General features: G+C 38.2%; 1 protein-coding gene across 1 annotated transcript in view; it reads right to left on the bottom strand.

The window, feature by feature from the left end:
- Window positions 1–16,001, bottom strand: part of spega (striated muscle enriched protein kinase a) — a 450,531-nt gene that overhangs the window by 39,029 nt on the left and 395,501 nt on the right. The window contains exons 28-31 of the mRNA XM_051931209.1: window positions 14,260–14,302; window positions 10,117–10,185; window positions 7,025–9,701; window positions 6,314–6,466 (exon numbers count right to left, since the gene is read on the bottom strand). Of these exons, the coding sequence (XP_051787169.1) occupies window positions 6,314–6,466; window positions 7,025–9,701; window positions 10,117–10,185; window positions 14,260–14,302 (2,942 nt within the window). The remainder of the gene's footprint in view (window positions 1–6,313; window positions 6,467–7,024; window positions 9,702–10,116; window positions 10,186–14,259; window positions 14,303–16,001) is intronic.

Raw genomic sequence — 16,001 nt, forward strand, 5'->3', positions numbered from 1 at the left:
ACCTAACCTGCATGTCTTTGGACTGTGGGAGGAAACCGGAGTACCCGGAGGAAACCCACACAGACACGGGGAGATCATGCAAACTCCACGCATGGAGGACCTGGGAAGCGAACCAGGGTCTCCTAACTGCGAGGCAGCAGTGCTACCCACTGCGCCACCCCGTGTTTAAAACTATTTCATTATAAATGCTCAAAGAAGTCATTCCTTTTTAACAAAGTTCAGATAATAAGCAAAGCTTGTTGTTTTAGGAAATGGCTGTAGCGACATCAAAGTCGCGTCTTGGCTTCTTGTCATTGCACCTGTGTCGCAGGCTGACATTGCAAAGAGACAGCTATCATCAGAGAAGTAAATAAAAAACAATAAAAACTTGGTAACTTGATTGTTATGCCACATGAGAAGTGACAGAAAGAGATCACAAAGGCTCGTATTAAGTCCAGAAGATGAATGTGTATTAAAATCAGGAAGAGTTTGTTACTGGAAAGTCAAAGATCTTATTTTCAAGAATTAAAACGCTAACCAAAACTAAAGTTGTAAATCATAAGCAGAAATCAGAAAACTGTAGCACTAAATAAGAAGAAAAGTCTTTTGAAAGTAAAAATGAGTCTTGAACACTGCATACCCCGTGGTGTTAGCTTTTAAAATATTGTGTTAGTGATGTCAGATTGCATGACTTCCAGGAATGGAGTGTCATAACAGTAGACCCCCAAACTGGCAGAGCTCACCTGGAAACAGAATGTTGGCAAAGTAAATATTAAACATAATGTAAATAAAATATAAAGTTGGTTCTCCAAGGAAATTATAGTGAAACATCCATTCCATAAAGATCTTTGGAATAAATAGAGTAAAAAGAATAAAGTGTGAAGTGCAGAAAATATTTATTGATTCATCAAAAAGCAAAAAAGTTTCTTGACACTTAACATTATGTTATGGACACCTGCCATGGGCTAGCATTCCAGCCAGGATGTTATAAGGTTCCTTACCTGGCTGGGAGGCCAGTTTAACAAAAGGACATGGGGAGACCACTCACATGGACTATTTGCTCCCCTGATACAATAGGTGGCAGTCTTCCTTAGCTACAGTGCCTGCATGGATACCTACAGGGCAGACTGGGAATTGCAGTCCCATTACACAGCCCTGTGATGTTCCATTGGTGCTGCCAGGGGGTGCTGCAGGGACAAATCATCCCCACTTTAAGGAACTCCCACCTGTCCTGGAACATCGGAGTACTTCCGGGTCTGGCATAAAGGAAGCCACTCAACCTCATCCAGGTGAGTTGGAGTCGGGAGAGGTGATGGGCAACACTCACCTGGCCGAGTGGATGGAGAGGAAGAAGGACTGAAAGGAAAAGAGAATATAAGGAATTGTGCCTGTGCTCTGTTTGTGCTTTACCTGTGAAGGTATTTATTAAAATAAATTATTATTTGAACCGAGACTTGGTGTTGCTCTGTTGGAGGATTTGGGGGCTCAGTGGTGCCCCCTACTGGGCACAATTGATAAATATCAAAATGATAGTAACAATATCCATTCAGGCCGACTTCTACTTATCTATGGATTTTGTCAACTGCCTTCTACATTTAATATCTCCATGTGAGTATACCGAGTCACTTTCTGAGTCAATGCAGTCAGTATTAAAATTCACAGTGTTTCTAGGTAGTGCTCACTTGTGATGAGTTCCAAAGTACAAAAATCACAAAATTGCACATTAGAGGGGGAAATACCATCACACACTGGCTAGTCACACAAATGGAAATACAGAATCTTTATATATAAAAAAATTTTTTTTTATAAAAATGCTCAGTGGCACAAAAAATAAACTCTGAGCAGTAGAGGGCAAAAAGAATTACCAGAGACAACAGGGGAAACAAAGTGCAAACTCACAAATCCCAAGAATATTCAAAACAACAGAGCAAAAAGGGTGAACAATCCAGAAAATCACAAAAGCACAAGAATAATTCACCAATCCACCAAAACACACCTCACCATGAGTGCATTTAATGAACTGCAAGGGACTCTGGGTAGTCCCCATGACAGTGGTGTGCAGTTGGCCCTGCGGTTAGGGGACCACCCAGAAAACATAGCAGAAGATATTGTGACATACAGAAATTAAATAATCAGCAACATCACCATATACAATAAATAAAATAAACAAGCAGTCTCTTGATGGTGGAGGGCCGGTGGCTCTGCCTCTTGGGGGACCACCCACAAAACACATAACAGAAGATATTTTGATATACAAAAACTAACTAGTCAACAACGTTAACACATACAATGAACAATATAAACATAAATGATACTCTAGCCAGGGATGGAACCCTGATTGAAATATAGCATGAATTACACAGATGTTTATTTATTTATTGCTTGGCAAGGTTGTGTTCAAAAATCAGTTTATAGCTAACAGAAGTGCTATAATCCCCAGCTTTAAATTGTCTGGATTCTTTGAAGGTCAGTCAACAGAAAGTAGAGACACATAATATTCTCATTTAGTTCTTCCACATTTTGGATGTATGTGTGTATGTATGTTTTGATATTCTGGTTTACTTTGCATTAATTTAATATTTTCTACCTTTTTCACACTGTACAGTACGTGATGCCACTTTGGATTTCCATGGGTAGTGTCCTTCAATGATTTATTGCTATTACTCTTGCTGGACACATTATCCACAATTGCTTGCCTTCTGAAGTTATGACGCTGGCAATATAAGACATGGAGGTGTGGATCAGACAGTATCCAAGCATATGGATATTTACAGCACTCTCTACCGCATAACTTCTTTGCATTTTGACATTTGGCACATTTGGCAGTGATCCCATGCATTGTTTTTTTACTATCACTTTTGGTTTTCATTTTGGTTTTAGTAATATGATCTCTTGACCTCTGGTGTTTTGAATTTTGCTTTGAATCTTGACTATATTCTTTTGGTACTTTTCCCTAAAGTCATCTCTTGATCCATTTTTTAAGTCTCCTTTTCGGAACAGTCAGTCTTTTTTCCACCTTGGCAAAAGGATGTAGTTTTATATAATTTAAGCAACAAAGCTCTTGGTTCTCTTATGTGGTCTTTACATGAAAACTCAGCCAAGTAACTTGTGAATTCAGAATAGAACGAGTGAAAAACAGTGGTAGAAATCTGTAATAAAATTCTTTCCAACTTTGTTGTGTCATCATAATCAAACAAAACAAATAACAGGTTTTGTGAGTTTGGCATCTTTGCTACACTGAAGTGGACATTTATTACGTTTTGGCTTTAGTTTTGCATTTAGTGAAGTGCCCTACTTGCATCAATAGTAGTCCACTCAGATGTTCAGTTTTATATAATATTACTAATTACAGCGTCATGTAACAAAACTAGTATGTAGGACAAACAAAAGTATGCCACAACTGACAGAAATAAAGTAATAAGTTCTTCAAAAATACAGAACTTATCCCATAAATTTTGTGAATTGATGATTTCTAATGTGTTTGAACATGGTGCCTCAGCAGACAGGGGTGATCTGCTAGACCCACGACCATTGATTAGGAAGAGGAAGAGACTTATAGAGGAACTTACGCAGCAAAGAACAGAGAGCAGATATGTGGTAAAAGAAAAGAGGGAACAAGGGAACTAAGAGATTGGATGGATATTAATGACACTGTTTATCTCCAACATCACCAAAACTGTAGATAGGAGAAAAAGGAAGAAGATGGAATAGGACAGAAGTTTTTGGAATGACTTTAGGCTGGAACTATCAAAGAGTCACCAAGTATGCTAATTCAAAATGCAAAAAAGTACTTGGGTACATAAAATACCAATGAGTAAGGCAATGGTGGTAAGAAAGGATGAGTGCCTTATGGAAGGTGGTAGGGGGGACCGGACTGTTTATAATTTGAAAAGTATAACTGGCTCTAGGATCATCTGGGACTTAAAAGGAAACCTGGCTGGAGGTAATTGAAAGGGATATTGTTGTATATCTAGCAAAGAGATAAGTGCATCACCTCTGTCATAGATTACAATACATTGTTTCATCTTGAGTCTTTTGAATAAATTTGGACAGTAAACAAGTGAATTTTAACCAGTGAATCATAGCACTAACACAGTTAGATTGAGGAGCATCATTCACTTAAATAAACGCTACAGTGGACTAAAAATGAAAGGTAGTATAAGTTCAGGTAATGAGTGAAGATCTGCTGTCTGAAAGGATCTGAAGAAAATTTGGTAGGGGAAACCCCATTAATGGAAGGTGATATGCCAATGTTCATAAATTTAAAGCAGTTAGCACTAGGGATGGGAGTTGGAATTGAGGCAGAATGAGTGGAGGAATTAAGCCTTAGAAAGAAGGAAGATTATTAGCCAATTAATAGTTTTACCTGGCATTATTTCATAAGGCTTGAAGAGCTTTAGAACATGCAGAAGATCGTTAGGTCCTTCTCCCAAATGCAGAAGGAGGTTGTATAGAAGGAGACTGTTTGAGGGGTATTATGAATTGGTGGTCAGAGCTTACAGTATGTCCTTAGTTGTGATCAATACCCTCTTACTGAGAAAGTGATTAAAATAGCTGAAACAACTATTCTTTTATGTCTTATGTAGTTCTAGGGTGTTGTATCGTGTTAGCCATTTTATGGATGTAATGAGAAGTCAAGCAAAATGACACTTTTTATTGGCTAACTAAAAATATTACAATATGCAAGCTTTTGAGGCAACTCAGGCCCCTTCTTCAGGCAAGATGATTGCACGAAGAAGGGTCCTGAATTGTCTTATCAAAACAATCTAGATTCTCATTTTATGAGACACTTAGTATAGATATCAAATATGTAAAGCAGAGAACATACAAATTAATCTGGCATAAAGAAAATTAAAGTGATAAATATATTTGTAACAGGAAAGCACTGAAGTATTTAAGATGCTTCTCCTTACTGTTTGTGCTCTTAATGTCACAAGCTCTGAGTTAACCCACTGTTCTAAAATGTGCTGTGTAATTTAATGTATGTGGTTTACAGTCTAAACTGACCTCTCAGTGTTATAGAAGGTATAAAATATCCTTGATCTATACACCATCAAAAGTAAATTGCACATCTATTTAAGATATACTGGAAACGAAACATGTCTTTTACAATAATGAAAACATCAAATATTTTCACAATATGGCCATTCTGTGATCTTGTGCATTCAATGTACTGGACGAACATGGTCCTAGCAAAACATAGAACTGTACTTTTTGCAAAACTGAACATGACTAAATGTTGTTGTTTGTATGCTGCAAAACAATCCAGAAAACTGCATTAAACAAAGATGAAACAGCCATTTCTGGGTTGGCATGGTCTTCAAGGTCTATGCTTTTTCAATATTTTTATGGTTATGATGAAATATAATTAACCTGTCATGTCATTTGCCACTGAAGAAGGACTCAAAACATATGAAGGTATATTTCATTGCATGCAATCATCTATACATCCATCAAACTGGTTAGTGCACAACATAAGGGAACACATTTCAACATAAACAGGTAGTTTTCTTTCCAGAGTCCCACCACTCTTTTTGTGAAGAAGATTTGCTCATTCCCATTAAAGCTTTGGTACATCTGAGAGGAAAAAAACAATGTCCTGAACAAGTGCTATCTTTATTAACAACTAGCTGAAATACCCAGTGTTGCTGGGAGGAAAATAAAGTTTTTTTTTTTTTTATTTGTTTGAGAAAAATATAATTAAAAAAAAACACAACTTTAAAAATAAAAATAAATTAACAAACAATGAAGACTCACTAATGTGCTTGTCTTGCGGTCTTGTATGTATGTTATCATCCAGCTGACGCTCTGAACTGGCCAATTCTGTTTAATTGCAAAAGCAACAGGGGCACGGTGGTGCTTAAACATAAGGAATGCTGGCAGTCACCTCCAGTTGGCCCTCTGTTGGTCATTCCGAGTGTCAACTGGATGATAACATGCACACAAAACTGTAAGATCACCCCCCACCCTACCCAGAAGGGGGGTGGGTTAGGGGTGATTTCACCCTACAGTATTTTTAGTTGACCAATGAGAAACCTGTATACCAAGTTTCATGAAAATTGCTCCAGCCGTTTGGAAGTGATGCTGGAACATACATGCATACACACATACATTGACTATATATATAGATATATTTCAATTTACATTCATTATCAGATATGTTTTATATTTTTGGAATCACCAATGCATCTGTTTTCAAATCCAGTTAAATGTAGTGGTGGGATAGCCTATTCAGGCAGCATGAAGGATAAAGCAAGAACCTGCCGTAGGTGGAGATCTCTATCAGTGTAGTATTAATAATTTTATATGGAAAAATGATAATTAGTTTAGTTACCTGACGCTAATCTAGTATAGTGATGACCATCCAGAGTGCCATTCTCCCTAGCAATAGCCGATGGAATATTGGGTTGAGAAGATCCTTTTTCTCTCTTGCTCCTTGTCAGTCCCCATCGATCCCACCTGGATCTGCGATCACTTTCAGATGCAGCTTAAAACAAAGCAATGCTTTGAGTTATGATACAAAAAATAGGGAAATTAAAAAATGCTACTCTCTACCTTAGTTAAAAATAAAATGCAAAAGCCCCTAAACTGAAAACTTAAGAGATGTTGTAGATTTAACCCTGTTCAAATAAAAGCATCCCACCCCCATTTAGTATTATACTCTTCACATGAGAACAGCTCAAACACTTTGATTCTCTGACTGCTTCTGATTAGCACCGAGATTGTTCAGTGTTAAACTTTTTCACAATGTATTACACGTTGTTGTATTCTTGAACAGTGCTTTATTTTCTAAAACTGTAGGTGGTACTGCAATATCTATTGTAATTTTACATATTCTTTCTTCTCCGAGAGAAACTGCTTATATATAAAAGAGAGTTTGAATACTGCAAATTCAAAAAATACAGGAAGAATTATATAAAATGTTTTGTCAGTTTACAACAGTTTTAACTTTGTATTCTTATATAATTTACCAGTTAATGACTGATAAATAGCTGAACATACTGTATTTAGTTTGATATTTCATAGCATTAGATCATATACTTACCTTTTACAGCAGCTTCTGACTGGACACTAGACTCAGACTGAAGTGACTCTGTAGATGGTGCTGCATGAGACTGGGATGCAAGCTGATTGGATGGCACGCCCAGTCTTTTTAGATTTGTTCCCTCAGAATTAGACCTACGGAGTAATGAAAGCAAAGGTGTCCTCTTCTCTTGTTTTGTTTCCTTCTCTCCTTTCTTCTCTTCCTTCCTCTCTTCTGAGTGGCTACGTATCCTCATTGAAATCCCAGCCACTGTTGACTCAATCTTCTTGCGCATTGTCAAGACAGGAGATTCATTTGGTTTCCTAGATTCTTTGATTTCCACTTCTTGGGAAGACTGTTTTTCAGCTCCAGGCTCCATTCGTACCATTTCCACCTCTTTCTCTTTTTTATCCCTGAAACTGCTACGACCTAGAGTCCAAGACAGCCTTCTTTTTGGAGCTGAATGTTCAAGAGCAGGACTCTCTTCTCCGGACTTCACTTCCTTCCTCTCAGTTGATGGTGTTCCTTTCAGGCGTAAAGATAGTCTCCTCATAAAGCTTGTATCCTTTTCTGCCTCTCGCAGATCTTGAACAGATTTTGCTCTTTCTTCTAACTTTTTTGGTTCTTCAGGCTTAACAAACTCTAACGGTGCACCAATAGGCCCAGGACGGTAAATTTCCTCACCTGAAGAGGGAGGAAGAATTAAAGATTTTTCCTCTGATTTGGACCTTGTAAGTAGCTTTAGCCCACGGGTGAGAGAAGACTCTCGCCTTTTGAACTTTGCCTCAAAAACCTCTTCAGATGCTAAATCTTCAATAATATGTTTTGGCTCCTGATCTGAGGTTGGCTGCGATAAGGCAGGTGGTGGAGGAGTTTTTGGTGGACTGGGTTCTTTCCTAGTTTGTTCATTTGATGCAACTCTAGAAAACACAGCTGGGTGTGCAGTTGTTGAGATTTCTGTTTCTGGCTTGGCTTCTTGGCCTTTGTTTTTGTGTTCAGGAACTACAATAGCCTGCATAATTTCTGCATAGGCAGAAGGTCGAGCAGAAGGAGCTGAAAATGAAACCTGTGTGGTCGGTGAAGGTATAGCTTGTAGTGGAACATTATTTTGAGGACCTTTTATATTGATCTCTAAAGGTACTACAGTACTTGACTTGGTAATAATAATTTCTGGGGGCAACTTAGCCATTTGTAATTTCTCATCATATGATGGTTCAGCACAAGGGGCAATGACTGACCGAATCAGATGTTTCTGAGATACTTCTTTTACTAAGTTTGATTTCTCTGCTGGAATTGGAGCTTTTTTGTTGGTCATATCATTAACATCTGTGTCTATAACAACTTTCTTTGAGATATCTGTCTCCTCTTGTGGAGTTCTAACCATGTCTTCAGAGGTTGTCACTGTCTCCTTTACCGACTCACTCAACTTTTTCACTTTATCAACATTCACTTCGTATGGCTTGCTTACTTTCAGAGTTGTGTTTTCTGCTTTTTCAATGGTTCTACCAGCTTTCTCTGAAGTTTTAATAGTCTCTGCCATACTTCCTTCGATTTCTTCTCTATCTGGTGTTGGCGGTTTGGAGGAAATTTCTCTTGGAGTTGATGGTCTAGAGTCTAACTTTGTTTGTTCAGTGAGAGCTGACATAGAAACACATTCTTGTAGTCGTTTACCCTCTATCTGAGTTAGAGGTATTTCTAAAGGGGCTCCTAAACGTCGATGGAGTGGAATGGGTTCAGTGTCACCTTGACTGAAAGAAGCACTCTTACGCAGCACCTTTGGATCTAAAGAGACTTCTCTAGGGGTGTCACTTGATGCTGCCCTTGCAAGAGGTGGAACTGGGCTTCCACGGGGTGGCCGTGTATAGCGTTCAAGTGAAGTGGAACGTTTCTGTGGATCATCTTCTGCAAGTCTAAGGGTTTCTAACAAGGGCTCCCTTAGGCCACTCATTTTCTTGTCTACAGATCCACCTCTGAGTAACCTTTGACGCATTAATTCCAGTTTTAATGCATAGTCCTCATGACTTAGCTTGCGACGTTCATCCAAAGTTCCGGGACTTGGACTCCTCCTTGGAAGTTCCATTGAAAGAGCCTTTTTGAGGCCCTTTTTGGGTTCCTCTGTTTGACCATCAGTAGTTCCTTCTTCTGCCTTAATATGTAGCAGCAGAGCACTGTCAGCAGAACTGCCTCTCCTTAATTCTCCTCTCTTTGAGCTTCCTTCTCCTTTATCTGACTCCACACTTGAACCTTTTCTAAGAGGCCTCTTTGCATGGTCTGGTCTCTCTGAACTGTCCTCATCTGAAGATTGGTTATCTTCGTCTTGTGTTGCCCTTTTCCTAGAGCGACCCCTGCCATGAACTTCTGTAACTTCTTTTTTTGAAATTGGCGGCTCACACTGCATTGGTACCGGTCCCTCTGATTCCTTCCCCACAACATCTAGGTTCCCGTTTGGACGTCCCACCATCTCATCATCAGCTGGAATTTCATTAAGTGACATTCTAGAGCTGGAAAACTCCATTGTGAGAGGCATAGGAATGAAGGGCAGCTCATCAATATCCTCAGAGTCTGAGGATGATGAAGGAGGAGGGGAACCTTCTTTAAGGTGCTTTGGAACTGCTATGGAGACATGGGTGGATGAATCATCCAAAAGGTCTGGTATGGATCGCATCACCATTTTAGATTTGTAGTTAATAAGTGACCGCTAAAAAATACATAAATTAAAACAGATAACTATAAGCAAAATAGTATTTAGCCATCAAATAATGACTGAGATGGTGTTCAAAATTACAGTCTCACATGCATTTTATTCATGTGCCATAGATAATCAGTAACGTTTAGGCAATAGTTGTCACATTTTACTACAGTGACTAGAAGAATAATATGTCAGAAAAATAATTCACAAAAATAACTATCAATTTAACCAGCCTGGAAATACAGCAAAATGTAATATACACAAAGTGGATTGTTTAAAATCACAATTAAACACATAATTGGACTGGGGCTGCATTCTGAGCACAATCAACTTGAAATCTTGTTATTGGATTATGTATGAATGTCGAGAAAACAATTCACTCTGTCCAGGAAAAAAATAAAGCCTTTTTATTAAGTATATTTACCTGCCACTTTCTTCTAGACTGAAACAACTTGAGGGGCTCTGTAGAAATACTTTTCCCTTTAGATAATGTCTTAAACAGAAAAAATATATATAACAGTGAATTATAAAAAGAGCAAAGGAAAATAACTCAGTGAGAAATAGCTTATAGTACATGTCATGTAATTCCAAAACACAAACAAGGTAGCAAAATATATGAGATTCCTCAATTCTGTCTTTCAACTATTTAGTGATGGATAACTGGGTGGCATGGTGATGTAGTGGTTACCATGCTTTATCACTGTTCAAGGATGTTCCAAAAAATTTAACAATAACATTACTATAATCAATAAAACATTATTTGATATGTGAATCTGACATTGTTACAATTATTAAAACATTATTTGATCTGTCAATCTGTCACAGATTTATAAGTCACTAGACCAGGGATTCCTAACCTGTGGCTCTTGGGACTTCTGTGTGACCATTAATGAGCTTTAGGAGTTCCATTATCGGGCATAAATATCTCTCTATTATAAAAAAAAAAATCCTGCAGAGAAACAGTAGGGCGTCAAGACGTGATCTTCACATTAAGATCACGGAAGACACTTAAAAGACCTGCGAGACTAAAGAGATTGGCCACGGGGCATCTTGCAAGGACCTTAAACATGAGACTTTGTGCCAAGAGATTGACCCAGGGCTGTTTCGCGATGACGTAGAACATGAGATTCTTGCAAGACACGCCCTACTTACAACCAAATAAGACCACGGTCATCAAAACTCTCGTGTTTTGGCTTTGAGCACACACAGATCCAGGACTCTGAGTGCATATAAAGTGTATAAGGACAATACGTTATAGATGAAATGTAGACGAGTAAGCAAAGAAGAAAGCAATGCGGAGAAAAGAGACTCAAAAGCGTTGGAGAGACATAAAAGAAAAAGAATAATCTAGGTGCAACTTCAGAAATTAAGGAAAGTAATTATAAGCCCAGAACAAGTGGAATTGGAAAAAAAAAGCACGTCCAATACGGATGTTGGTGCTATACACATGCAGAGCAGGTTAGAGATTATGAAAGCAATGGAATTCAAAAAGCTCAAAAAAAAAAAGTTGCCGTGATACACATGTGGAGAAAGTTAAAGAATATGAAAGTAGGAAAATTAGAAAGTATAAAAAAAAGAAAGTAAAGATCGCAGTAGCGCAAACTCGAAAAAGGGAGGATAATCACTACAGACCAGGTGTCATTGAAACAAAAGCAGGATAAAGCGAGGTCAGAAATAAAGACAAAGTAGAAAACAAAGTAAAACGTCATAAAGAGATTAAAAAAAGGCGGCCAAACACATGCAGAGCAGGTTAGAGATAATGAAAACTGGAATTCAAAAGCCTCAAAAAAAACGTAGGCACGAAACACATGCAGAGCAAGATACAGAATATGAAAGCAGAAGAAAATGACAGTGTCAAAACAAAGAAAGTAAAAATTGCATTAACACAAAGAAAGAGAAATTATTACTCGGAGAAATAACGAAAAGGCGAATAGAGATCGAATATATGGACATAGGTGATATGTCAGAAATATGTACATATTGTAAGGCTTTGAAGTTTAAGTCAAGAGAATTTCAAAAAATGGAGTTTACCTCACATGCATTTATTGGTTACTTTGCAAAAAAAATTATTAACTGCTGATGATGTAGATCGTTTTGTCTGTGCTGAAATTCCAAACAGAGAAACCTATCCTGAATTATGGTACAAAGTCATTAAACACATCTCACTGACCTCATTAAAAAGATGCAGCACATTGGGACTCAAAAGATTCCAAATGTTGTTTTTACAGAAGTTCAGAAATAAAAGTGAAACGGATGAAACAGCAACAATTCAAAAAAAAAAAATCTTAAAATTGTGTATCTGGAAAAACAAAAATGGGGGTTGGCGAGCGAAGCGAGCAGGGGGCAAAGCCCCCTGATATTCTAAAATTTTATTGGAAGAATGCATTATGTGCAAATGTTATAAATGTTATAATTTCCTAATAAATTAAAGAATATATTCTTTATATATATTGCAACAATAGATGGCGCTATACCAGCACTTAATCCAGCACAGACAGACACTAAAGGCACACTTACACAAGTTCACTCTTTTTTATTTTCTTCCTTTCCAATTCAGCACAGTTCACACAGTGCACAAACCCCAACAAAGCTCAGTCCCTTTTCTTCTGCTCTCTCTTCTTTTCTCTTTGGCAGCCTCCATTCCTCTCCTCGCAAGCTCTATCCTCTGTCTCCCGACTCCGGCTCCCTGAATGGAGTGAGGTGGCCCCTTTTATAATGCACCTGAATGTGCTGCAGGTGATCCCTGATGACCTTCCTGCAGCACTTCCTGGTGTGGCAGAAGTGCTGCATGGGCACTCAGAAGCACTCCGGGTGTACCTGTTTCCTTTTCCATACCATGGCTTCTGAGCCATCCAGGCACCCCCTGGCAGAGGCCACCGGTCCCCACAAGGCTGAGCTTCTAAGCTCTATTCCTGTGGCCCCCCCACCATGGCAGCTGCCTTCTCGTGTTCCAGGGGAGGTACTGCTCCTCTCCCGGTCCTTCCATCATCCAGGCATCCCGACTGGGTATGAACCCCAGCCATCCACCACAATATATATATATTTGTTTGCTTAAGCTCTATTCTCTCATTTTTCTCTCTTTCAACTAATTGCTCATAGTTCAGCCAGTGCTTAAAACAGGTGGCCATCCACATAAATATTTTGGTCACAAATACATCATGCTTATCATACACACAGCACACAAAATGACAGGTCTAGGAAATCCAAAAACACAAAATGTTGGCAGCATTGCACAAAAATAACAATGCAATGGAGCCACAAATTATTCAGAAACAAAATGAAGAATGCATGATGTGTAGAATTTAAATTAATGCTAGAAGTACAGTAAATTTACAATGCATTCTTGACACAACTGTATCAACTGGACATACTATAACCTAAATTTGCACTGAGTTAGGCTTGTAACTTCTTAAAGAGCACATCATTTTGAGTTTGAGATGAAGTGAACCTCCAGGAAGGCCTCTTCTATTTCTTAGAGGAGGTTTGAGACAAAGAATCTAAATGTAACTCGTTCAAGACCTTAGTAGTGTAAACTATTGTAGCCAAAAGGCACCTGTAGCATGTCATAGTAGCAATCCTAGGATCTATTGTTAAACATTAAAGGTAAGGAAAGATGGCAAGGTAAGCCTTGGGCATGCATTAGGAATGGCTGTGAATAACTCTCACTAGAGCAGAACTAGGACATGCTGGAGAGGTTGTATTTCTCTGTTTGCCTAGGAATACCTGGAAATTCTGCAGAATAATCTGGTGACTGTTATTGGGGAAAATTTGACTTGGTCTCTTTTACTTGATGCATTGTCACTGCAACTCTCACAAGGACAAGTGGATTATACAAATCAGTTCCTTTTTATTTTATAGAGTGCTATTAACAATGTGCAGCATTGCAGAGCATATAGTATGAGAGAGAGGAGAGGTTGGGAGCATACACTGATACAGTGCGTTGTTGCCCCCACCACACGACAAATCCACCGCAGGATCCCAAATTAGGACCTAAGTGCAGTCGTGCCATGGGTGACACCTCAGCACCACACTAATTTGAATGGAATGGAACAGTGTGAGGTTTTTTTACAGTGGCTGGAGTGCCACCAACCCCCGAGTTTTCCCTGCAAGTTGAAGGACCTGCTTGCAGGGCTGGATGCCCAGGACAGAGAAATTCCAGGTTAAGGGCCTTGCTCAAGGGCCCAACAGAGTGGAATCACTCATAGCATTTATGGGATTCGAACCATCAATCTTCCAATTGCCGGCAGACATCCCTAGCCTCAGAGCCACCACATAGTATGGATATTCATGAATTTTTACACAAATCAATGAATTTTATTTTACAGCATTAATACTCTTAAAAATCATTTTTGTATCTCTGAGCACATATTCTTCATCAGTTCCTCCACAATATTCACACCACCTAATTTTATTTACAGTTTCCTCACACATATCTTATACTTAACCAGATTGTTATAGGGATCCATGAATTTGGCAGAGGATAAGAACCACTGAACTAGACAAACATACTACTGAGATGATTCAAAATGATGAACAATTAACATGTACTATAGACTACAAGGCTTACCTTAAACCAAGGATGACGAAGACACTCATTTGCATCTGGTCTCCTAAAATAGATTAATAATCAAATGTTTTTTTTTGTATTAGGTAATCTTGTATACCACATAATTAAAGGAAAAGGAAGAAGAGGAAGAAGCACTAGGCTGTTTATTAATTTATTACAGCACCAATTGATTTTCAGTTGTTAAAGAAAAGACTGTTTTACAATTCTAACATCTCTTTCAGAGACAGACAACTACTACTGCTGTCTTACATCCCTGGTGACAAGGTTTCAATGTCTAGTCTATTAACTGTCTACATAGAGAACACCTTCTACATGCCTGAGTGTGTTTTCTCCACATACCTAAGTTCAGTTTGTAAAGCCTAAAATAACTGCATGAAACTAACTGTAGACCGCGAATCTTCAAAATATGACAGTGTAGTAGTAGTTGCAGTAGAAATATAAATATTACCACAGTTACAGAGTGAACTTTTTACCCGCATGTGTCTGACCATCATGTAACACGTTGCCACGTTCTGGCACCATGATAACAAGAATGCATTATGTAACTCCACTTTACTTAACTGAAAACTAAAAATGCAGAATCTGTAACATTTTTTGCAGTCCCTGAATTTAATAAAACGGATATTTGGATTTGATTGTGAATATTGCAGAAATATCCCCAACCAGCTCCAAAAAAAGATGGTATCTTCAGCTTCCCTGTAATGTAGGAAATTTGGCTACAAGATGTTCTGTACCCTGATGTTGCTGCTGTGAAAGATGAATGGATATGGAAAAAGACCATATATATCCTTACATTCATCAGGGAGACTATTTCTAAAATTGAAATAAGGGCATGAGTGTGGGTATACATAATAATCCACCTAAACAAAAGGATACATGTTTATATGTGTCTGTCTGGGTTTCCATCGGGCTACTATGTTTCTGTCATTCCAACAGATGTTGCATCACACACATTTCTAATAGTAAAATGTATTGCATTTAAAATGAAGGGAAAAGAAGTTAATTAGCAGCCAAAATTGGGCACTAATTAAGAAAAGGGTTAGAATGAAAATCTGCAGCCACAGTAACACTCCAGGTGCAGATTTGGAGCCCCCCGGTGTAGCCTAATAATATAATTTCCGCTGTCATGTGTAACTCGTCTAATTTACCTTTCACACAGCTTTAGTGACATACTGGCTATATTGTCTTGTTTGTAAATTTTTATGAAGCACTTCAGAGATAAATCTTTGAACAAGAGTGTGTGAATTTTTAATGATTGTTTCCTGGTAGAAGATCTTTAGCTTTGATTTGGGGTTTTTATTTTAGATTTGGTGGCAGTTCTATTTGATTTCTGGTTAGGTTAGTTGCTTTGGTTATGACTAATGCTTCTTTTTCTTTATCTCTTTGCTAGTAATATTTACTGCAGTAGAACATAAATATTATTAGCTCGACCAAATTCAAGCCTTTAGCTTTAGAAGTTTTAAGAATTATATTAGCTTGATTTATTCTGGTTTTCTACCCTCATCCTTAGGATGTACCTGTGATATCAATACAGTAGTCTAAAGTGGCCCAACATAAGACCCGCCATTTAGGGTTGGTTTCTGCTTTGCACCCTTGTTGCCTTGATAGGCCCAGACACAGGAGACATTGGGCTACTGTATATTAAGAGGGCTCAATAATGGATTAACATCTATATAATATCACTTTTTATTGCTTGATGGCTATTCCTAAGGTATCACTAGTGTTATATCACTGTGACATAT

The sequence above is a fragment of the Erpetoichthys calabaricus genome, chromosome 8 (genome assembly GCF_900747795.2).
Source record: "Erpetoichthys calabaricus chromosome 8, fErpCal1.3, whole genome shotgun sequence".
In the NCBI taxonomy this organism is placed as follows: Eukaryota; Metazoa; Chordata; class Cladistia; order Polypteriformes; family Polypteridae; genus Erpetoichthys; species Erpetoichthys calabaricus.